Below are 24,688 nucleotides of genomic sequence, written 5' to 3'. Positions count from 1 at the left end.
ATATAAATACATTTGATTTGATTTTGATTTGATCTCAAAATAGGGCTACTTAATGTTAGATCCCTCACTTCCAAGGCAGTTATAGTCAATGAACTAATCACTGATCATAATCTTGATGTGATTGGCCTGACTGAAACATGGCTTAAGCCTGAGGCCTTAAATGAGGCCTCACCTCCTGGTTACACTAGTGACCATATCCCCCGTGCATCCCGCAAAGGCGGAGGTGTTGCTAACATTTACGATAGCAAATTTCAAAGCCATCATCGACTCAGTGGGTTTTGTCCAACATGTCTCTGGACCTATTCACTGTCACAGTCATACTCTGGACCTAGTTTTGTCCCATGGAATAAGTGTTGTGGATCTTAATGGTTTTCCTCATAATCCTGGACTATCGGACCACCATTTTATTACGTTTGCAATTGCAACAAATAATCTGCTCAGACCCCAACCAAGGAGCATCAAAAGTCGTGCTATAAATTCACAGACAAAGATTCCTTGACGCCCTTCCAGACTCCCTCTGCCTACAAAGGACGTCAGAGGACAAAAATCAGTTAACCACCTAACTGAGGAAGTCAATTTAACCTTGCGCAATACCCTAGATGCAGTTGCACCCCTAAAAACTAAAAACATTTCTCATAAGAAATTAGCTCCCTGGTATACAGAAAATACCCGAGCTCTGACGCAATCTTCCAGAAAATTGGAACGGAAATGGCGCCACACCAAACTGGAAGTCTTCCGACTAGCTTGGAAAGACAGTACCGTGCAGTATCGAAGAGCCCTTACTGCTGCTCGATCATCCTATTTTTCCAACTTAATTGAGGAAAATAAGAACAATCCCAAATGTCTTTTTGATACTGTCGCAAAGCTAACTAAAAAGCAACATTCCCCAAGTGAGGATGGCTTTCACTTCAGCAGTAATACATTTATGAACTTCTTTGAGGAAAAGATCATGATTATTAGAAAGCAAATTACGGACTCCTCTTTAAATCTGCGTATTCCTTCAACGCACAGCTGTCCTGAGTCTGCACAACTCTGCCAGGACCTAGGATCAAGAGAGACACTCAAGTGTTTTAGTACTATATCTCTTGACACAATTATGAAAATAATCATGGCCTCTAAACCTTCAAGCTGCATACTGGACCCTATTCAAACTAAACTACTGAAAGAGCTGCTTCCTGTGCTTGGCCCTCCTATGTTGAAGATAATAAACGTTTCTCTATCCACCGGATGTGTACCAAACTGACTAAAAGTGGCAGTAATAAAGCCTCTCTTGAAAAAGCCGAACTTTGACCCAGAAAATATAAAAAACTATCGGCCTATATCGCATCTTCCATTCCTCTCAACATTTTTAGAAACGGCTGTTGCGCAGCAACTCACTGCCTTCCTGAAGACAAACAATGTATACAAAATGCTTCAGTCTGGTTTTAGACCCCATCATGGTACTGAGACTGCACTTGTGAAGGTGAATGACCTTTTAATGGTATCAGACTGAGGCTCTGCATCTGTCCTCCTGCTCCTAGACCTTAGTGCTGCTTTTGATATCATCGATCACCACATTCTTTTGGAGAGATTGGAAACCCAAATTGGTCTACACGGACAAGTTCTGGCCTGGTTTAGATCTTATCTGTAGGAAAGATATCAGTTTGTCTCTGTGAATGGCTTGTCCTCTGACAAATCAACTGTACATTTAGGTGTTCCTCAAGGTTCCGTTTTAGGACCACTATTGTTTTCACTATATATTTTACCTCTTGGGGATGTCATTCGTAAACATAATGTTAACTTTCACTGCTATGCGGATGACACACAGCTGTACATTTCAATGAAACATGGTGAAGCTCCAAAATTGCCCTCGGTAGAAGCCTGTGTTTCAGACATAAGGAAGTGGATGGCTGCACACTTTCTACTTTTAAACTCGGACAAAACAGCGATGCTTGTTTTAGGTCACAAGAAAACAAGAGATCTTCTGTTGAATCTGACAATTAATCTTAATGGTTGTACAGTTGTCTCAAATAAAACTGTGAAGGACCTCGGCGTTACTCTGGACCCTGATCTCTCTTTTGAAGAACATATCAAGACTGTTTCAAGGACAGCTTTTTTTCCATCCACGTAACATTGCAAAAATCAGAAACTTTCTGTTTAAAAATAATGCGTAAAAATGTATCCATGCTTTTGTTACTTCGAGGTTAGAGTACTACAATGCTCTACTTTCCAGCTACCCGGATAAAGCACTAAATAAACTTCAGTTAGTGCTAAATACGGCTGCTAGAATCCTGACTAGAACCCCAAAATTTGATCATATTACTCCAGTGCTAGCCTCCCTACACTGGCTTCCTGTCAAGGCAAGGGCTGATTTCAAGGTTTTACTGCTAACCTACAAAGCATTACATGGGCTTGCTCCTACCTATCTCTCTGATTTGGTCCTGCCGTACATACCTACACGTACTCTACGGTCACAAGACGCAGGTCTCCTAATTGTCCCTAGAATTTCTAAGCAAACAGCTGGAGACAGGGCTTTGTCCTATAGAGCTCCATTTTTATGGAATGTTCTGCCTACCCATGTGAGAGACGCAGACTCGGTCTCAACCTTTAAGTCTTTACTGAAGACTCATTTCTTCAGTGGGTCATATGATTGAGTGTAGTCTGACCCAGGACTGTGAAGGTGAACGGAAAGGCTCTGGAGCAATGAACCGCCCTTGCTGTCTCTCCCTCAAACCCAATTACAGGGGCTGAGTCACTGGCTTATATGTCGGGGGGCTAGGGTCAGTTTGTTATATCTGGAGTACTTCTCCTGTCTTATCCGGTGTCCTGTGGGAATTTAAGTATGCTCTCTCTAATTATCTCTCTCTTTCTCTCTTTCTTTCTCTCTCTCTCTCTGAGGACCTGAGCCCTTGGACCATGCCTCAGGACTACCTGGCATGATGACTCGTTGCTGTCCCCAGTCCACCTGGCTGTGCTGCTGCTCTAGTTTCAACTGTTCTGCCTGCGGCTATGGAATCCTGACCTGTTCACCGGACGTGCTACCTGTCCCAGACCTATTATTTGACCATGCTGGTCATTTATGAACATTTGAACATCTTGGCCATGTTCTGTTATAATCTCCACCCGGCACAGCCAGAAGAGGACTGGCCACCCCTCATAGCCTGGTTCCTCTCTAGGTTTCTTCCTAGGTTTTGGCCTTTCTAGAGAGTTTTCTTGCTGTTTGGGGTTTTAGGCTGGGTTTTTGTACAGCACTTTGAGATATCAGCTGATGTACGAAGGGCTATATAAATACATTTGATTTGATATGGTTTAGGAGGGCGGGCGGGAGAGAATGGATGTGTGGTTGCATTGGGTGTACGTTGCATGTGAAAGAAGGAGAATGGACGAGTAAGTCAATGTATAGATGGATATAAATGTGCCTGAGAAGAAGGGAGGGTGGGAAAAGACGGGAGGTTGGGACAAGCTTGGCTTGGGTGGGTAAGGGTGGGCAAGGAAGGGAGGTTGGAACAAGCTTGGCTTGGGTGGGTAAGGGTGGGCGAGGAAGGGAGGTTGGGACAAGCTTGGCTTGGGTGGGTAAGGGTGGGCATGGAAGGGAGGTTGGGACAAGCTTGGCTTGGGTGGGTAAGAGTGGGCAAGGAAGGGAGGTTGTGACAAGCTTGGCTTGGGTGGGTAAGGGTGGGCAAGGAAGGGAGGTTGGGACAAGCTTGGCTTGGGTGGGTAAGGGTGGGCAAGGAAGGGAGGTTGGGACAAGCTTGGCTTGGGTGGGTAAGGGTGGGTGAGGAAGGGAGGTTGGGACAAGCTTGGCTTGGGTGGGTAAGGGTGGGCAGGGAAGGGAGGTTGGGACAAGCTTGGCTTGGGTGGGTAAGGGTGGGCAAGGAAGGGAGTTTGTGACAAGCTTGGCTTGGGTGGGTAAGGGTGGGCAAGGAAGGGAGGTTGGGACAAGCTTGGCTTGGGTGAATAAGGATGGGAGCCCAAGCTTGGCTTAGGTGGGTAAAGGGGGGAGGGAAACTTGGAGGGGTGGTGGAGAGGGACACGCTTGGCTTGGGAAAGAGGAAAAGAAGGATTTACGGACACTACAATGTATTAAAAAAAACATTTGTGACTTGCAAACCTACTGTCAAATGAATATCGGAGAGAAAGTCAAGTCATTATTCTTCCTTGTTTGCCATTATAGTTAAGATCCAATGGTGGCTATTGGCTATTTCCTGGAAGTATGTCTGGTGCTTCCACTCATCTCACTTCGGTCTCTCGGTGGATCCACTCTCCCCAAGCAGAGCCCCACCAACCACTATACTTTGACCAGATTATTTAAGTGGCAGTCGTTCTCCAATGTATTTACAATGACATAATCCACAGATTTGTGGTACATTAGGGGATGAGTGCTTAAATGCCCTAAAAAGGCATAGCACCTCAAAGTACAAAGAAGTACGTTCTTTATGTTTTTTGTGTGTTTTCTGTTAAATGTTTGCTCAGCCTACATGTTCACACGTTATACAGTGCCTTGCGAAAGTATTCGGCCCCCTTGAACTTTGCGACCTTTTGCCACATTTCAGGCTTCAAACATAAAGATATAAAACTGTATTTTTTTGTGAAGAATCAACAACAAGTGGGACACAATCATGAAGTGGAACGACATTTATTGGATATTTCAAACTTGTTTAACAAATCAAAAACTGAAAAATTGGGCGTGCAAAATTACTGTGGACCGCCTTAGGAGGTTCCGGACTGTGGACCGCCTCAGGAGGTTCCGGACTGTGGACCGCCTCAGGAGGTTCCGGACTGTGGACCGTCGTTGGAGGTCCCGGACTGTGAAACGTTGCCAGAATCTCTGGACTGTGAACTGTCGCCAGAAGCTCTGGACTGGGAACTGTCTCCGGAAGCTCTGGACTAGAAACTGTCGCTGGAAGCTCTGGACTGGGAACTGTCGCCGGAAGCTCTGGACTGGGTACTGTCGCCGGAAGCTCTGGACTGGGTACTGTCGCCGGAAGCTCTGGACTGTGGAGGCGCACTGGAGGCCTGATGCGTGGGACCGGTACAGGTGGCACCAGGCTGATGACATGCGCCTCAGGGCGAGTGTGGGTAGGAGGCACAGGACGTACTGGACTGTGGAGGCGCACTGGAGGCCTGACGCGTGGGACTGGTACAGGTGGCACCGGGTTGATGACACGCACTTCAGGGTGAGTGCGGGGAGGAGGCACAGGACGTACTGGACTGTGGAGGCGCACTGGAGGCCTGATGCGTGGGACCGGTACAGGTGGCACCGGGCTGATGACACTCACCTCAGGGCGAGTGCTGGGAGGAGGCAAGGATGTACTGGACTGTGGAGGCGCACTGGAGGCCTGATGCGTGGGACTGGTACAGGTGGCACCGGGCTGATGACACACACCTCAGGGAGAGTGCGGGGAGGAGGCATAGGACGTACTGGACTGTGGAGGCGCACTGGAGGTCTGGAGCGTAGAGCTGGCACAACCCGTCCTGGCTGGATGCTCACTTTAGTCCGGCAAGTGCGGGGCGCTGGCACAGGACGCACTGGGCTGTGAAGGCGCACTGGAGACACAGTGCGTAGAACCGCATAACATGGTGCCTGAACGGTGACACACACCCCAGGGCGAGTGCACGGAGAAGACACAGGACGCACTGGACTGGGGAGGCGCACCGAAGGCCAGATGCGTGAAACCGGTGCACATGACACCGGACTGGTGTCACGCTCCTCAGCACGCCCGTTCTGCAGCGCTCTCAACGCCAGCACCTCTCTCCGGAATCTTGCATCAAGCTCCTCACTCGACTCCCTGACTGGCTCTGGTTCACCCCTCAACTCTGCCGACCATTTCTTGTGCCCCCCAATTGTTGGGGCGGCTGCCTCTCGTGCTTGCGTCATGTCCAAGATTCCTGATCTCGTCGCCATTCCCCTCTCGCTGCCTCCGCCTGCTTCCATGGCAGGGTCTTGTCCCCTGCCATTACCTCCTCCCAGGTCCAGGATGTCCTCCACTCCTGGGCACGCTGTTTGGTCACTTGGTGGTGGGATCTTCTGTTACGTCCGTCATCAGAATGAGACCAAAGTGCAGCGTGGAAAGTGTACATCTTACTTTATTTTAGATGAACACCAAAAAACAACAAAAGATCAACAAACATAAAGTTCTGCAGGGCTATACAGCAACTGTGCAAAAATAAGATCCTCAGGTGGAAACAAGGCTGCCTAAGTATGATTCCCAATCAGAGACAACGATAGACAGCTGCCTCTGATTGGGAACCATACCCGGCCAACAAAGAAATAGAAAACTAGAATGCCCACCCAAATCACACCCTGACCTAACCAAATAGAGAAATAAACAGAGAAGGAGAAGGGCCTTGGTCAGGGAGGTGACCAAGAACCCGATGGTCACTCTGACAGAGCTCCAGAGTTCCTCTGTGGAGATGGGAGAGCCTTCCAGAGGGACAACCCTCTTTGCAGCACTCTACCAAGGACTTTATGGTAGAGTGGCCAGACGGAAGCCACTCCTCAGTAAAAGGCACATGACAGCCCTCTTAGAGTTTGCCAAAAGTCATCTGAAGGACTCTCAGACCATGAGAAACAATATTCTCTGGTCTGATGAAACCAACCGTCACGTCTGGAGGAAATGTCCTTCCCCATATTGACTGACATCATTCAATTCAATAATAAAAAAGACAATACAAGTAAAAGTTGTGTCTAGTAAAAATGTTATGCCGAGTGCCAGGTCTTTCTCCATTCAGAGACATCAGTATCAAGCCCGTCTGTCAGTCTGGACTTCATCACATCATCTTGCAAGTCTCCATGTGCTGGTGCCATAAATGTTTCTGTGAACACATACACACAGTCACTGTTCTACCAATGGCAGATGAGATAGGTCATATCTGACACACAAACAGGTACAATGTTGAAGTTTGAACAGGTCAGATAAAACCTAGCCAATTACGGTCTTCCCATCATATGACTGAGGCTGCCGTCTGGCAAAAGCACCTCCAGTCCATCTGTAGAAATAGGCAGAGCTGAGGTAGAGTCCATCAGTGACACATACAATGGAAAGGGTGTTGCTGTTACTGGATATTTGTGCTGTCACTGTGCGAAAAGGGTTCATCCACATCAGGGGAAATCTTCACATGACACGTTTGTTATACAGTTGAAGTCGGACGTTTACATACACTGAGGTTGGAGTCATTAAAACTTGTTTTTCAACCACTCCACAAATTTCTTGTTAACAAACTATAGTTTTGGCAAGTCGGTTAGGACATCTACTTTGTGCATGACACAAGTAATTTTTCCAATAATTGTTTACAGACAGATTATTTCACTTATAATTCACTGTATCACAATTTCATTGGGTCAGAAGTTTACATACACTAAGTTGACTGTGCCTTTAAATAGCTTGGAAAATTCCAGAAAAAAATATCATGGCTTTATAAGCTTCTGATAGGCTAATTGACATCATTTGAGTCAGTTGGAGGTGTACCTGTGGATGTATTTCAAGGCCTACCTTCGCTTGACATCATGGGAAAATCAAAAGAAATCAGCCAAGACCTCCAAATAAAAATTGTAGACCTCCACAAGTCTGGTTCATCCCTGGGAGCAATTTCCAAACACCTGAAGGTACACCGTTCATCTGTACAAACAATAGTACACAAGTATAAACACCATGGGACCACGCGGCCGTCATACCGATAAGGAAGGAGACGCGTTCTGTCCCCTAGAGATGAACGTACTTTGGTGCGAAAAGTGCAAATCAATCCCAGAACAACAGCGAAGGACCTTGTGAAGATGCTGGAGGAAACACGTAATAAAGTATCTATATCCACAGTAAAACGGGTCCTATATCGATTTAACCTGAAAGGCCGCTCAGCAAGGAAGAAGCCACTGCTCCAAAACGGCCATAATAAAGCCAGACTATGGTTTGCAACTGCACATGGGGACAAAGATCATACTTTCTGGAGAAATGTCCTCTGGTCTGATGAAACAACAATAGAACTGTTTGGCCATAATGACCATCATTTTGTTTGGAGGAAAAACGGGGATGTTTGCAAGCCGAAGAAGACCATCCCAACCGGGAAGCACAGGGATGGCAGCATCATGTTGTGGGAGTGCTTTGCTGCAGAAGGAAAAGGTGGACTTCACAAAATAGATGCATCATGAGGACGGAAAATGATGTGGCTATGTTGAAGCAACATCTCAAGACATCAGTCAGGAAGTTAAAGCTTGGTCGCAAATGGATCTTCCAAATGGACAATGCCCCAAGCATACTTCCAAAGTTGTGGCTTAAGGACAACAAAGTCAAGGTATTGGAGTGGCCATGACAAATCCCTGACCTCAATCCTATAGAAGATTTGTGGGCAGAACTGAAAAAGTGTGTGCGAGCAAGGAGGCCTACAAACCTGACTCCGTTACACCAGCTCTGTCAGGAGGAATGGGCCAAAATTCACCCAACTTATTGTGGGAAGCTTGTGGAAGGCTACCCGAAACCTTTGACCCAAGTTAAACAATTTAAAGGCAATGCTACCAAATACTAATTGAGTGTATGTAAACTTTTGACCCACTTCGAATGTGATGAACTGTAACGGTCGTCTTATGAAGGAGAAGAGGAGGACCAAAATGCAGCGTGGTAAGTGTCCACATTGATAATTTATTATCATAAGAACACTAAACAAAATAACAACGAAGAATGAACGAAACGAAACAGTCCTGTCTGGTGTAGACACAAAACAGAAAACAATCACCCACGAAACACAATAGAAAACAGGCTACCTAAATATGGTTCTCAATCAGGGACAACGATTGACAGCTGCCTCTGATTGAGAACCATACCAGGCCAAACACAGAAATAGCAAATCATAGAAAAACTAACATAGACAACCCACCCAACTCACGCCCTGACCATATTAAAACAGAGACAGAACAAAAGAACTAAGGTCAGAACGTGACGTGAACTAAATAAAAGCTGAAATAAATCATTCTCTCTACTATTATTCTGATATTTCACATTCTTAAAAATAAAGTGGTGATCCTAACTGATCTAAGACAGGGAATTTTTACTAGGATTAAATGTCAGGAATTGTGAAAAACTGAGTTTAAATGTATTTGGCTAAGGGGTATGTAAACTTCCGACTTCAGCTGTATTCTAGAGAATACAGACCATTTCCAATGCATATTTTGAGTTTTGTGGATATACACCCTTCTGTAAAATAAAAAAAAGCAGACACTGAATATCCCTTTTGAGCATGGTGAAGTTATAAATTTCGATTTTGGATGGTGTATCAATACACCCAGTCACAGCAAAGATACAGGCGTCCTTCTTAACTCAGTTGCCTGTGAGGAAGGAAACAACTCAGGGATTTCACCATGTGGCCAATAGTGACTTTAAAAAGTAACTACAACATTGTAGTTACTCCACAATACTAACCTAAATAACAGAGTGGAAAGAAGGAAGCCTGTACAGAAAAAAAATATTCCAAAACATGCATCCTGTTTGCAACAAGACACTTAATACTGCAAAGAAAATTGCAATAAAAACATGTCCTTTTATTCTGAGAAAAACATTTTTTTTGTTTGGTGCAAATCCAACACAACATATCACTGAGTACCACTCTTTATATTGTCAAGCATGGTGGTGGCTGCATCATGTTATGGGTATGCTTGTCATCGGCAAGGACTAGTGAGTTTAAGATAAAAAGAAACAGAATACAGCTATAAGCACAGGCAAAATCCTAGAGGGAAACCTGGTTCAGTCTGGTTTTCAACAGACACTGTTGTTCAAGTTCATCTTTCAGCAGGACAATAACCTAAAACACAAGGTCAAATATACACTGGAGTTGCTTACGAAGACGACATTGAATGTTCCTGAGTGGCCTAGATACAATTTTTACTTAAATCAGCTTGAAAATCTATGGCAAGACTTTCTAAAAACATGTTGTAAACTTTGTCATTATGGGGTATTGTGTGTAGATGAGTGAGAAAGACAATCTATTTAATAAATGTTTTATTCAGGCTGTAACACAACAACATATGGAAAAAGTCAAGGGGTGTGAATACTTTCTGAAGGCACTGTATGTGTCCTAAAAAACAAAGATGTTTTTTGAGCTTTCTTATGTCTCCTAGATATTGGACAGACACTTCAAAACCTTAGTCACAATGATTTATTTTTTGACTGTCTTTTTTGCCGTTTATGAATGTGTTATTCAATGCATTTCTATGGGGTATAATAGTAAAGGCCTATTGTTTTGTATATATTTTTAATACCTAAAGGGGACCTAAAATTCCCAAATTAAATAGCTAAATGATCCATGGTATGACCATCTTAAAACAATTCCATATGTTACAACCCCAATGAAAATACAGAGACCAAGTCGTCATTGTGACAGCCAATGAATCCAAAATGCTGTGTATATTTCGTATTGTTGACTATACTTTTCATGAACTCTTCAAAGTATACAAAAAATGACTTAAGGCATTAACTAAACCTGAACCCCTTTTTTCACTCATAATGCAAAGGCCTTTGCCATCTCGATGCTTGGGGATATACCCTTTGTGAGCTCAGCCCAACACACTATTCAATGCATGTAGCCTATTGTTTGATCCAAAGTCAAGGCTACAGCTGCTCTGTCCGCCTACTGGTAAACAATTTCACTTTGCTACAGGGGGAGATATTAGCGGCTATGGTTACAGCTCTGTGAGTCCTGTTGGCAATCTGCGAGGCATCTGGAGTGGAGAGTTACCTACGGTATAAGGTCTCAAAACACCAGCACATTAATACTCACCTATAACAAAAATCATTTTAATGATTACTTTTAATCAGTGATTCAGAGATGTTTTCTTGGAATTTGGTTTCAGATTTTTCCTTTTGATCTACTTGCCCCATTAGAGACAAGAATGTTGTAGAAGAACATAAGGGTAGTAGAAATGTTGGTGTGTCCATACACACACATAGAGAAAGAGATAGGGAGAGAGAGAGAGCACGAGAGAGAGAGGGCGAGAGAGAGAGAGAGATAAATAGGGGAGGGAACTACAAGACGTGACCATAGGCCTAAATCTATTCTACCTATTCTATTTCAGTAATACACAAAGCGCAATGCAAGATCACCAAAAAATGTATAGCGACAACAATGTTTTTGCTCCAGCCCTGCTCTAACACACAGTATAGTCTGAATACTGCAACAACTGATAGCAAATCCTTGTTTTTGATAGATTAATCTGAGAGTGGGTACCAATTATTCACACTGATGCAATCAATCCACCAACACAACTGATTTTCCATTCTGATAATACAGTAGCAGCAGACAGTCACACTTGGCCTATATGTTTCTGCCATCTGCTGGTAAACGCGTAACATTTCAGCTGATTTAACTTATCCACAATAGAGTACCACAGTATGAGTCATAATACCCATAAAGCCTAGCGGTCAAACATGGAAATGGTTCCAATAGTTTTCCCACCATTTTTCCCATAGGGGAAACACTTCAACTAAGGGCTATGTTTCGTGTAGGCTTACCCTGGTGTGGTGTTTTGATAACCGTGTAAATCCCTCTCAGACAAGGTGACGTTTATCAATATATGTATTTACCCCCACACTATCTAATGGTAGCTAAATGTAGTAATAAATAAACGCTGATTAGCATTTTCAAATCTGAGAGTAAATAGAGCCATGTGTATAGATACAAGTCACCTTTTCCGAGAGAGATTTACCTTATTTGAAGTGTATCTAAAATCCCCCATGGGAAAAATGAAGGGAGGAAAGACGATTGTAACCATTTCCCTGTTTGACAGCTAGGTTTTATGGGTATTATGACACGTCCACTGTGGGGCTCTATATCACATCTCAGATTCATAGTTCATACTCATATCAAATCAAATAGCCTAATATTATATGTTATCATGAGAAATGTTATTATGAGAACAAACAAGATGGGTATGGACACAGTAGCAACATGTAGGTTTGAGCAAGTGTGATGTCATTAATGTTTGTTGGAATTCATGTGTCTGAGTTGGTGTTTTTTTTGTTGCCTTTATTTGTAATCTTTCTTTATGAAGGTTGGGCATTACAGTTTTTTACAATCTCTAGGACCCATTTCTCAATACTTAGGTCACTCTTTCAAAACCCTTCACACAGTTCTCCTAATCAACTTTCAGCTTGGCACAGCAGTTAATTTCACATCCAAAATGCACTAAAACTACCAGAACACTTCATACAAGCCTCAAATCAACGAATTCTTCCATAACACTCGCAAAGGTTGTCACCCGACAAGCACACTTTGTCACTCATAAAACAATCACCTAAAAAACACTAACAACAGGTAGCATTACATAATTTTCTTTTGTAAAATGTCTTTACAAAACAAGAATGACACCTGTCTACTGTTTAGAATTCAATGCGGTGTATGTTACAGGAATGAATCAGACATGATGCAATTTGCTTCAATATGTTTTATGTCATTTTTTGGCATTGAGTGATTCCAAAATACAAGAATTTGTATATACACCATCTACCAATACAGATACAGTAGCAATGCTAGTTAACCCTGTCATCTGCATTTGGTCACAGGTTCTCATCCACGTCACATCTTATGTCATCTTGGGCAATACACTTAGGAAATAATATTTTGGCATGCCTAGTCCATCCCTGGCAATCTTCTGCAGATATGTCCAGTTATCCAGCATTCATTACGTCCAGGAGGGACATTTAATCACGTGGATGGTGGTCATAAACCTTCCACCTCCATGAGGAAAATAATTCCTCTATGGGTTGAGGAATAGAGAGTAAGGTGGGAGGAAAATAATTCCTCTATGGGTTAAGGAATAGAGAGTAAGGTGGGAGGAAAATAGTTCCTCTATGGGTTGAGGAATAGAGAGTAAGGTGGGAGGAAAATAATTCCTCTATGGGTTGAGGAATAGAGAGTAAGGTGGGAGGAAAATAATTCCTCTATGGGTTGAGGAATAGAGAGTAAGGTGGGAGGAAAAGTTGCACCATCAAGGGATGGGCTGCAAATCACTCTGTGTGTTACGGGATTCTTCCGTCGAAAGAGAGGAGGACCAAAATGCAGCGTGGTTATTTGTAAACATCTTTAATAAAGATGAAAAATACAAACAGTATACAAACACAATAACCGTGAAAACCCAGGACAGGAACAATCACCCACCAAACACTCAAAGAATATGGCTGCCTAAATATGGTTCCCAATCAGAGACAACGATAAACACCTGCCTCTGATTGAGAACCACTCTAGGCAACCATAGACTTACCTAGGCTACTCTACTAAACACAACCCCATTAATCTACAAAAAACCCTAGACAAGACAAACACATAAATCACCCATGTCACACCCTGGCCTGACCAAAATAATAAAGAAAACACAAAATACTAAGGCCAGGGTGTGACACTGTGACTGCACGGGAGTGGTGAAATGTCACACTGTCCCATACAATTACAAACGTTAGCCGATTTCGCCTCACTGCAACCCTTTCCTCTCCTGGCACAACCCTTCCATAGAGGTCATCCAGGAATGAAAGGAGACGCTCGGTGTTGTATGGCCCAATTAGTGGTTTGTGTAACAGAAATCCATCAGAGGATATTGCTGCACACATTGTGATGTTGTCCCATCTGGCCCGGGACATCCACTGTGGCTCTTTTCCCAATCACATTCCTTCCTCGATGCCGTGTTTTGGCCAAGTTGAAACCAACCTCATCCACAAAGATGAATATGTGGGGTGCTTGCCTGGCTTCAATTTCCATGATTCTCTAAAATAAATCTACACGGCAACATAAGAGATAGGCTATCACGGTAGTTTACATTATACCTGAAAACATGCCATTGTCTGCCTCTACCCTGTTTTGTTTTGTTCAAAACCAGTTCTGAATTTTATAGTCATCTTACATATTGGTTTCTGAGTTGCTTGACTCGTTCAGAGTTCCTCTCAAAGGGGACAGTGTACAACTGCTTCATCCTGACTTGATGTTATTTCCGGACTCTAGAAATAGTTGTTATGCTTACATTGTGAATATTTCCAAACGTAATGTTGTCTGCCAACACTCTGTCCCGAATCTCTGTGAGTTTTCGGTGTCATTGTTTTTGTTTTTTGCTGCTTAGGACCCAACGGTTACCTCCCACAGAGAGGTAGGATTTTTCACTGCTGTGCAGGAAACTGCAATCGTTGATATGGTCATCAGAAACAATGGCATAAGTAGGTTTGAAGGCTTTGCTCAATTACTTCTGTAATGTGCAGTTCAGTCAGATGCCCTTACAGAATGCACATCTTACCTGTTGTTTTGCCAGAAATGTCTCACAATAGATGCCATGTTGAGTGTTTCACATTTGGCTACACTCTCAGACCAGCCCCTCCCCTTGATAGACCATGATTTATTACATTATCAATTATAGTAGCCCTAATCTCATCTGAGACAATAGCTCTTGTTCTTCCTCTCAGTCTTCTTCCACCACGCATAAATACTCCTCTCCCTCTCCCAGCCACTCTTCTTCCTCTGTCAGCCACTTCTCTATCTCTGTCTGGGTCAATGTTTACATTACAGTACAGCATTATTCCTAAGATGTCCCCTTTTGTATAGATGGTAATGAAATTGAAGACTAACACCTGGGTAGGTGTTCAGCTGCAATGGGAAACAGCTGTGGTTGGTCTAATTGTATTGATAGTATTTCATTTTTTTGACTTGGAATATATTTCAACACTGTATTACTGTAGAAATATAGCAAATTGCTGTCTTACTCAATTTTGTGTTATGTTACGTTTTGAATTTAAGTTTAACAGTTTTGAAAAGAGTATGTGAACATGTGCAAATTGGCCTGTAGGTACATAGAGTTTTGGTGGTGGTTATGTTATGAGTGAGAAAATAATTCATGAAATTTGAAAGATGTAGACATTGAAAGCATTTTGTGCCAAAGCAATGAAAAATGATCTACAGTTTATTCCACAGACTGCTGTTGTGCTCACTGTGTGAGGAGGTTTGAAAAAGTGACATAAGTACTGAGAAACGGGTCCTAGCGATTGTAAAAAAAAATACAACTATAAGTTCCAGCCAATGTCATGTCTCGTTTAGTAGATCCCTGTCTGTGGAATGTTCAGTTGTCTATTTGTCTATGTCTATTGTACATTTTTTTTAAACAAACATTTTTACAAAGATTATAAGTAGCTGAAGCACTTGAAGACCAATACTATACTTACCAATCTTTAACTTTACAATCATATCATCAAAAACATATAGGTCATTGGCTAGACAGTATTGAGTTCCATATAGTTTTATTGAGTCCACAATAACAGTGAGGTTACCTATTTTCTCTCTCACACAGGCCAGGTGCATGTTTTGTGTGGATGTTTTCCACTATCCTCAGACAACGAGTGAAATATCCGACCGGTTTAATGTTTTCTTCATACCAGAAGAATTCCCAGAGCTGTCAAAGCACAAAATCTGGAGAGTGTGTGTGTGTGTGTGTGTGTGTGTGTGTGTGTGTGTGTGTGTGTGTGTGTGTGTGTGTGTGTGTGTGTGTGTGTGTGTGTGTGTGTGTGTGTGTGTGTGTTAGAGATGTGCGAGTGTTATGTTGTCGTTTGATGGATTTGTAAACCGTGCCCTTCCTTCCTTAACCATCAGCTTTTTGCTAATTGGGTGTCGTGGAAAATAATTATTCCATGACAAAACATTATTCCATGACAAAAATATTTTAATATATTAATGCATAGAGATGAATGATTTATGAATGCACCACCATTGTCTCACCTTATAGTGTTATTTTTGTTCATATGTGACCAAGCTGAATGAATCCAATTGAAATCAACCAGTAACCGAAACTCATAGTTTATCACTAGTTTATCAGTTTCTCGTGTCATTTATTGTTGTTCAACCATGTAGCCTAATCGATGTAGTTGTCAATACAACAGTTGCCACTTATAACAAACATCTTTACAAAAGGTAGACCTAAAATACATGATGATAAACAAACGCTTGTAAATAAATCAACATGAGATTTTTCTTAGGTAAAATACCGCATCTTTATTGAAGATAATAACACATTAATAACACATGAATGTCATTCAGAATGGAGGGAGGGCAGTGAAATCCATAGTACAATATGGTTTCAGAAAGCCACTGGCTGCGTCCTGCAGCAGGTCACCACAGGGTATGCCGGGTCCATCCTGGCATGCAGTAACCATGGAGGCCATTACGCAGAGTGGAACCATCACGGTCAAGGCGAGAACCCTTGCGCGGTAGGCCGCCTTCTGCAGACCCCCGAATATACTTTTCCTGAACCAACTCTCGGTCGGAGCAGGTGGAGATGCCACCTCCTCCTTCTTCGTCTGCTTAACGATTTGTGCGGCATACTGCTCTGCCTGCGCAATTTCCTCTGCGAGGGTGGGATACCTTGTCCTGTGCGTAACGGTACTGTCGCCGTCTTTATCCGCGCCGGAACAGTCTTCATCCTTTTTTCCAGCGTTCTTGGCTTCGTCAATTCGCTCCGCCAAGTCTTTCAACCTCTCCTGAAACACCTGGACGCAGGATACCGATTCAGCGAAGTGGCTTTGCATCTCCTCGATTTGGGAGGTTTTTCTCTGGATCAATGTATCTTTCTGAAGAATAGTGATTTGGGCCTCTTCGTCTTGATATTGTAACAGTCCAACAAAACGGTTTAGGTGCTTTATTGTAGTCTTGCCCTTCTTTCTCTCGGGTTTAAGGATGAATAGATCATCCTTCATCATTTCAATCTTATCCCTGATGGAGTCATTCTGCTGTTCAAGCTGCAGGCGCCGAGACTCCAGCTGTGCGCTTTCGTGGCTACGCTCTTGCAGGGCTTTACGCGCCTCCCGGATATTGTCACGCAGGGTGTCCAAATAATCTATGGTGCTCCTGAGATTTTCCACCTGTTTCTTTAACTCAATGTTCTCTTGACTTAGAGACAGGGTATTCTCCTCGGCATACACTTTGAGTTTTTGCAGCTCTGCGTTTTCCATCATCTTCAGGTTTTTACTGTAGTTGAGTTCTGCAATCAGGTCGCTTGTCCTGTTGTTCACAGGTGTCTTGAGCATCTTTGCGCCATCCATTGTGTCATCCATAGAGTTTGTCAGCGGATGTTTAGCCTCATCCACAGTGCCTCTCTTTGTAAAATTGTATTTCTTGGTTTTATCCACAGTGTCTCTCTGCGGAGTGGGTCCATCGTCTGTTTCAGCGGCCACCTTATCCTTGTAGTCATCCGGTGCGAAACCCTTTCGGCCGGCCTTTGATTTCGACCTTCTGCCGGGGGGTCGCGGGTGGCGGGCAGGTGCAGTAATGAGCTGGTCACCCTGGTCCTCAAACACGTCTTCGGAGGTTTGACGGGTCCAGTCGGCCGGGAAAGTGGAGACCCTTGACGAGTCCAGGGAATGCTCAGACACTGTGAGCCGCAGGTGAGGAGAAGAGTATTTGCGCGGCATCTTGGAGTATATATTCAGCCTAAACTTTGGTCATCTGTTTTTGTAGCAGGCTCTCGGAGTTATCAGTGTTTCACTTGAAACAATAATGATGCTGCGTGCTTTTATAGCCTTGGTCATTATGACGCAAGGCACGCCAAACTTTAACATCGTTCTGTTATGACGTCATAATGTGTCAAGTCAAAAGTCCAATTGGCCTATTAGTCCATGAGCAAGGGATCGGTCACTTGGGTGATGATCTCTCATAGCAAAACATTTTTTGTTGGTCTATGTCCCTAGAGTTGGAAAATGTGTGACAGCAGTGCAGCAGCAATGGTAGCTTTCAGGGTGTTATCACTCGTTCTTTCATCCCTCCATCCCTTATACAACAAGTTATTGCTCACTTATACCATTTAATCACATATCATTGGAATGCTTAGACTCACAGATATTTGCCAGACACATTTTCGGGCATGTTCAGGTCAACAAAATGTGGACCCAATTTGACCTCTAGGGTACATATCATAATTACCTGTATAAATTGCTTTGAAAAGGAAAGCTTGATACATTTTAAACTTTGACAAGTGGTTCGGAAAGATCAAGAAATTACCTTTCAAATTATATATAACATAACCAACTTTGAAAGCACCAGCTACAATTATTGTTAAAAAATCATTCATGTTGTGCCATTGACATTAGAATGCTGGAAGTTTAGCCATAGAATTGCATGTAATAGGGTGGCTATGTTTTTGGATTGTAACTTGGTCTGACCACAAGGTGTCACTTGTGGAGTCAGATGATGTTGCTTTTGCCCACAAGGTGTCAGTGCTAGACACAGTCCCAGAAAGCATGAACCCATTCAACCCAGAGAGGAAGTATTGTGTAAATCGGTCAGTAAGGCAAAGGGGCGGGTAATTCAGGAATCCAGTCTATTGGTCGCACCCCCCTACAGTTCGGTTTTCTCACAATTTGATTGGAGGACGGTTGTTACCGGGTGTGGAACCACAGCAGCATAAGAGAAGACAGATAATGATGGAAGTGTGCGTTTATGTAATACGGAATTTCCAACATTCAAGGATGACTACTTTGCCATAAGCTATTCCAGATAAGGCATATATTAGACCATTAGACATAAATCAGTATTATTAAATGAGCCCGGGGACTGATAACATCAGTTATCAATTGGTACAAGAGTAAAAATGTGATGTTACTTATTAATAATGATACTTGCGAGGTCTTACCGGTATTACAAGGGAAAAAACGATTAGCCATGATCTTGTAAGTACAGAGGCAAGGATATGAGTGCCTATACTTCCCCAGATGCCTCATAGCATAGTTTGGATTAGGGCTGCTGAATGGGACAAAGTCCCCTGCCTGCACGTTCCACTAAGCCAACAGGATGTGGTCCAGTCCAGAGCAGTGGTCAGTCAGCACATTGAGCAGGAAGTGTTTCAGCTGACCGTCAGACACAATCCCACCAACTCACACAGGATGTGGCAAGACACCACTATTCCTCTACCATAGGACTAGGGGAGTGACTGGAAAAGAATGCTGACTAACAACTAGAGTGCTGTTCTGATTTGTCATGTTTTTCAGAAAAAGAGAACCATCTTGTTATTTTCAAAGGTTGCGTTTAGGGCAATGGGAGAGTTTAAACACAAGTTAATCATATTTTTCTTTATTACAAATGTATTAAATAATATGAAAAGGTTAAAGGGTAAGTAATTATCACAGTATAGATTACTATCCACGTATATTGTAGTACAAATTACAACATTTTCCCAAATTAATACATGCAGTTCAGAGTACGATACGAATACATTCACATAGATACTATACATACAAAACAAAAAGACAAGTGAAATGTGTGAGACAAACGTCATTACAAAGGCTTTGGCAAAAGAGTGCATACATACAATTTCATAAAATACCTGAAAAGTAAACAAAAATAATGCATTTCTTCAACAACAAAAACTGCAGTAGAGGAAAGAGTCCAGTGCATGTCTTTAGAAATGTTCCATTAGTAAAATGGCAGTTTGTGCACTTGGCTGTCCCTATCATGGTTTTGGGTAAGAAGTCACTAGTGGGTAGATGTTGGGCTCAAATCTAAATTGAGGCAGGTACCAGCATACTGAGGGAGAGTGGGGCGGGGTTTGACGGCGGCGACTTGGGAAAGGCCATTTTGTTGAGGCTGCGCACCTCGGCCTGCCAAGAGGGGATCTTCTTGGTGGTCATGTGACGGCGGGCGTGTTTGGTCAGGTGGTCGCTGCGCATGAAGCGCCTGTCGCACACGGGGCACACAAACTTTTTCTCGCCTGTGTGGGTCCGCCGGTGGCGCGAGAGCTCGTCGGAGCGCGCAAACTTCTTGTCGCATCCCTCCCAACTGCAACTGAAGGGCTTCTCACCTGAAAGAGAGGGAGACAGAGCGATAATGAGTTTGCAAGTCATTATTTTTTCACCAGCAAACCCACACATGCTCCGAGTCAGATAAACAACCTCAGTCTTCAGTTAAAATCATGATACAATATCAAGATCCTAGAATTTAATCCCCATAAAATGTCACATTCTTTCCCTCTCATTCCCAGCCATCCATGAGGAACACTTTTCCCTCTTACCTGTGTGTGTCCGGAGGTGTGCCTTGAGGTGGGAGCTCTTGAAGTAAGTCTTCCTGCACCCGGAGAAGTTGCACACATAGTTCCGCCGGCGGGAGAAGTCAATTTTGGTGCCGCCGCAGGGTCCGGTGGGCACGTAGACCGGGGCAGGGGCCAGAGGTAGCAGCTTAGTGTGGCCCAGGGTCATGACAGTCTGTGGAGAGCAGTGGGGGGCCTGAGAGACTTGGGACTGGGGGAGAACCAGCATCACCGTGCCCTGCGGCATAGCCTGGCTCATGAGGAAAGGCTGCTGCAGTGCCCCGTTAGGACCAGACTGGGGCAGGATGGATGTGGGGGTCCTCGAGGTCTGTACCGGGCCCTGGATGAACGCCGAGATCATCCCTGATTGGTTACCCACCGGGAACATCTGGCAGATGATTGGAGGGCTGGAGGTGGGTGGTGGGGAGAGGCGTGTAGGCAGGCTATTTTGTGGTTGGGTGTTAGCATGAAGGTGGGAGTGGCTCTCCTTACAGTGGATAGCCTGTGGCTCTTCGTTCTCAGTCTTGACCGTCTCTTTCTTGCAGGAGGAGACGAGGGCAGGATTGGGTGTGAAGGAGACCGATGGAGGTGTGATGCTCTGTTCAGTCTTTGCTGTGTGCTGTTGACAGACCATCAGCTCGGAAGTTCTGTGTTGCTTTGTGGGGGGCGCTGGAATGTGCTGGCAGAGGTGTGTGTCTGCGGTGTGGCGGATAACACTGGTTGCCATGGCTCTGCAGGGTGGCGGGGTCTTTCCGTTGGTTGGGGACTCCGAAATGGATGCCATGGGCATTTGTGGGACCCCACAGACCCTTACAGAGAGGCTGGAGCTGGGCCGGCTCAGAGGGGAGGTGATGGTGTGGATGGCAGTGGTAGAGGTCTCAGCAAAGCTGGGGCTGTGGGGGGGAGTCATACACTGGAAACCAAAGAGAAGACAGAATTAGTGTGTGCCCAGGAAGTAGAACAACCACTGTATGTGGTGTACTAATACATAAGTCTTAGTTTGGGTGTGTTCAGTTTCAAAATGGATGTTCAACACAGCTATTGGGAGAGATAAGTGGCCACAGTAGGCAGGTACATACACTAAACTAAATAACTACTTAGAGCTGGGTGGCTGTAAAACAGCGATGTTGACAACCAGCAGCTGAGAGAGATGAGCACGGGTTGCAGTTCAAACTCTCTATCCTACCTACCACCTGTGCAGCAACCTTCCTAACCCTTCCAACCCCTATAAACCCTCGCAAAGTTTTCCTGAGATAAAGACACTATCTTCATGCTAAGTGCTAAAAAACCCAGGAGTTTACACAGTAAGTAAAAGCTGGTACTACTGTATTTACTAATCACAGCCCACAGATGCTTCTTAGTGATTGCTGTTTTGGGATGTGTGGTGGTTACGGTTGCCAAGACAGGATGCACTCTTACCAAGGAGGAGAGCGAGACAAAGTCCTTTGGGGGCTCCAGTGGGTCCTGAGGCAGCAGGGAATCGCAGGAGTCCGAGGCAGGGGTAAGGGGTCTGGGCTTGCAGGGGCTGGGGCGGCGTTGGCCCCAGGAGCTCATGCAAACCAGAGCCTCAGCAGCCTCCAGGTCTGTGTACTCCAGGTTGCAGCCTGGGGAGGACTGCTTACTGTCAAGTCTCCTCCTCTTCAGATAGGAGCCACACTGATCCATCACCATCCCTTTTGCCTGGGGAGGAGAACAAATGGAGAAAAGGAAAGAACATTAGGTCTGATGATGACATCACGTAATAGAAGACTGGTGAGTTACCAGAAGGACGAATCACCACAAAAACTGGGAAATGTGTAAGGGAGATCCAATCAAGACCATACAGGTAGATAGATACACATTAGCATACCAAGGGAAGCTTCCAAAATTACATCAAATGAACATCTGAAGAATTTATTTCCTCACCAGTCACTGGCTTAATGCTCAAGCACCTGTTGCTTAGATGTTAGTGTCAGAGGGTAGATGGAGCAGGCTTGAGACTATCTACCCTAGGCAATGCGCCAATCCATCTCCCATTGTCATATTGACCAACTAGTGACATCTCCCTACCACTAGCCACGTGACACCCCCATGCACAGGGCGTGTAAACCAGTGTTAACACTGCATCAGGAAGTGCCTTGTCTGCACTGACACTTATCAGTGGTCCTATTGCAGGGTTCCCCAACTTGAAGCCCAGTTGGTGATTTTATTTGGCCCCCCAAGTAATGAGCAAAAATAAAATAATATATATAAAATTGTTTAAAAAAAATCGCTTTAAAGTATTCTTGCGGTCTACAAATTATTTGTAATTATGTTCCAGCCCCCTGATCACCCGCTCAAGAAAAAAAATCGTCCGCGCGGCTGAATCTAGTTGATGATCCCCGTCCCATGGCCACTCCCCAGATAAAATAATGTGACCAGCTTCACATAGTGAAAGAGTAGCCCACCAAGGCAAAACACGACTACTCTACTAGGCTTAAATGGTTACCATAAATTGATGTTGGGTAACATTAATAAATGATTGCAAAATTCTATCAACTGGTCACAGTTGATTTAAAGATATTAGACAAACAGTCAATCATTGGTAACGTTAAGTCATTGGATGTGTTAATTTACCAGCTGTAATTACAAATAACTGTCTCAAAACCATTTAAAAAATCTTAAGATTTTTTTTGACATTGATTAATTTACAAATTAAATAATACTGTAACCTAAAAAGTAAAGTGCTACTAATAAACTGGAGCCACAAACAAAAACAAATACAGTTAGTAGCCCATTCATTATTCGAATGCTGGACGTTAATTCATATGAAATAACACGCTTTAAATAATAATCTTCTTACCCCACATGAGACTTCAAATTCTGAACATTTTCGTGAAGGCATTGTTGAGATATATTTTATTTCAGTTTAGTGTCAAGCCGACAAAAGAACAAAAAAGCGATGACACTGCCCCCACTCAGTTAACTGGCTGTTGAATTCGTCTTTCACTAGGTCCTCTCTCAGCTGTGTAAAACATGAGGATAAAAAAAAAGGAAAACAACATTCACAACACATTGGCGGGAGGCAACATGCCACCAATGAAAAACAAATGTGTGTGAGACATTAGCCAATGGCAGGCGAGATGACGCGTGATCAGTGCATGGTCGCCTGAGGATTGGAGGAAATAGGGTGCGTGGCTGTTGGTGGGCGTGCAGGGGGAGTCATCGGTGTCAGAAAGAACCTGATGAACTGCAAGTCTGAAAACTAGGCGAAAGGTCGTAGTGCCGAATTAGGCGAAACCTGAGTTTCTCCCATGTGTTTTTGGCGTACTTTTAAAAAACATTTTTACAGGTTATCTTATCTTTTAGAGTTGGCCAATGAAGGCACACATTCTTTGTCAGTTAGAGTAGCTGGTAAACTGCTATTTAGTCGTGCTTGTGAAATGTAAAGCGCCATGCTCTATTTTACTCTTATGATTTCACTCCAAAATGATATGCATTCCAAGATACAACTGTGTTTCATTCTATCAGATCACAGTTACATTCATGCTCTAGCTGCTACTTATTGCTACTTATAATATATATGTTACTATATATTACATGTTTAGCACGTCTTACATGTAATTTTTCGACCACTATAAGACCAACATGAACTACAGAGGCCTCAGGATGCCTAAAGCATAAAATGTATAACTAAAAAAACAACTATTCATCTAAAGACTATTGGAAATTCAACACCCCACAATATTATACACATTGTTTAGTTAAATTGGAATTAAAGAGTGTTTTTAGACATAGGATAGACCACTTTAGATCCATACCCTCCCCCTCAACCCCACATTTTGGCCTATGGTCTTGAACTCCATGAGTTCTCCTACTATGGTTGACCCAGTAAAACAACACATTTCACTGCACCTATTCGGTTGGTGTATGTAACAATAGAAAATCGTAATGAATTCCATTGTAAATAACATCTTTCAAGGAATTCTAGGGTGGTGCTTGTGATCAACCTCACTTTTCTGTTTTAGTCCATAGAGGCAACATTTTTGCCCCCACCATAATTTGTCATGGTACTGAAAAACAAAGTATGTAAGATATATCATCTCAAAACGTCAGGATGTTTTATAATTATGCAATAAGGCCCGGGAGGCGGTATATGGGCAATATACCATGGCTAAGGGATGTTCTTAGGCAGGAGCGCAACTTTCATTGGGGACGTTGCATTATTGCACTGTGATACAAAACGCAGCAGCGGTGTGCGGATAGGCTGTTTTCCGGTTTTCCGGTTTAAGACACCACAGAGCAGAGCAGAGCTTGCCGACAGTCTGTGTGAAGGCAAAGCTTTAAAAGAAAGTAGAGCCAAAATGGGCTATTTTTTAGTTGACTGATCTAGCTGGCAAAGTAACTGCTGTTTGACATAAAAAAAATGTATTTATTCCCAGTAGTGTATAGTCAGTTCAGCTCTAGCTAGCCTCTAGCGATATGTCAGGTATCAGTATCAAACAGCTGTTGTGTATATGGAAGTGTTTTGTAGCCTTTGTTTTTTCTTGTTTAAACAGAAGTAAATTTGACCAAATACCATTGTACCATTAGCTAGAGCTAGCCAAAAGTTGGCTAACGTTAGCTAGCTCACTAACTTTAGCTATTATTTTTGCTTCAATCACACTAGACCTGAATCAAATGATGAAATCAGCAGCCAAATGATTGAAGACCGATATTCTAATATTT

General features: G+C 43.5%; 2 protein-coding genes across 2 annotated transcripts; both read right to left on the bottom strand.

The window, feature by feature from the left end:
* Positions 1-15,955: 15,955 nt before the first annotated feature.
* LOC149972052 (uncharacterized) lies at positions 15,956-18,814 on the bottom strand. The gene has a single exon (XM_090220592.1). It carries the CDS (start codon positions 17,394-17,396, stop codon positions 16,023-16,025), a length of 1,374 nt encoding a protein of 457 aa, XP_090076718.1. The 5' UTR covers positions 17,397-18,814; the 3' UTR covers positions 15,956-16,022.
* A 220-nt stretch (positions 18,815-19,034) lies between these two features.
* LOC110505325 (Krueppel-like factor 11) lies at positions 19,035-23,037 on the bottom strand. Its single transcript, XM_021584500.3, has 4 exons — positions 22,824-23,037; positions 21,422-21,682; positions 19,988-20,915; positions 19,035-19,777 (listed from the first exon to the last, which is right to left on the bottom strand). Exons 1-4 carry the CDS (start codon positions 22,863-22,865, stop codon positions 19,479-19,481), a joined length of 1,530 nt encoding a protein of 509 aa, XP_021440175.2. The 5' UTR covers positions 22,866-23,037; the 3' UTR covers positions 19,035-19,478.
* Between the last annotated feature and the right edge of the window lie 1,651 nt (positions 23,038-24,688).

The sequence above is a fragment of the Oncorhynchus mykiss genome, chromosome 25, assembly GCF_057628025.1.
Source record: "Oncorhynchus mykiss isolate SJ-2025 chromosome 25, ASM5762802v1, whole genome shotgun sequence".
NCBI classification, from domain to species: Eukaryota; Metazoa; Chordata; class Actinopteri; order Salmoniformes; family Salmonidae; genus Oncorhynchus; species Oncorhynchus mykiss.
The sequence above is the reverse complement of the archived record's forward strand: the minus strand, read 5'-3'. Positions and strand labels throughout refer to the sequence as shown.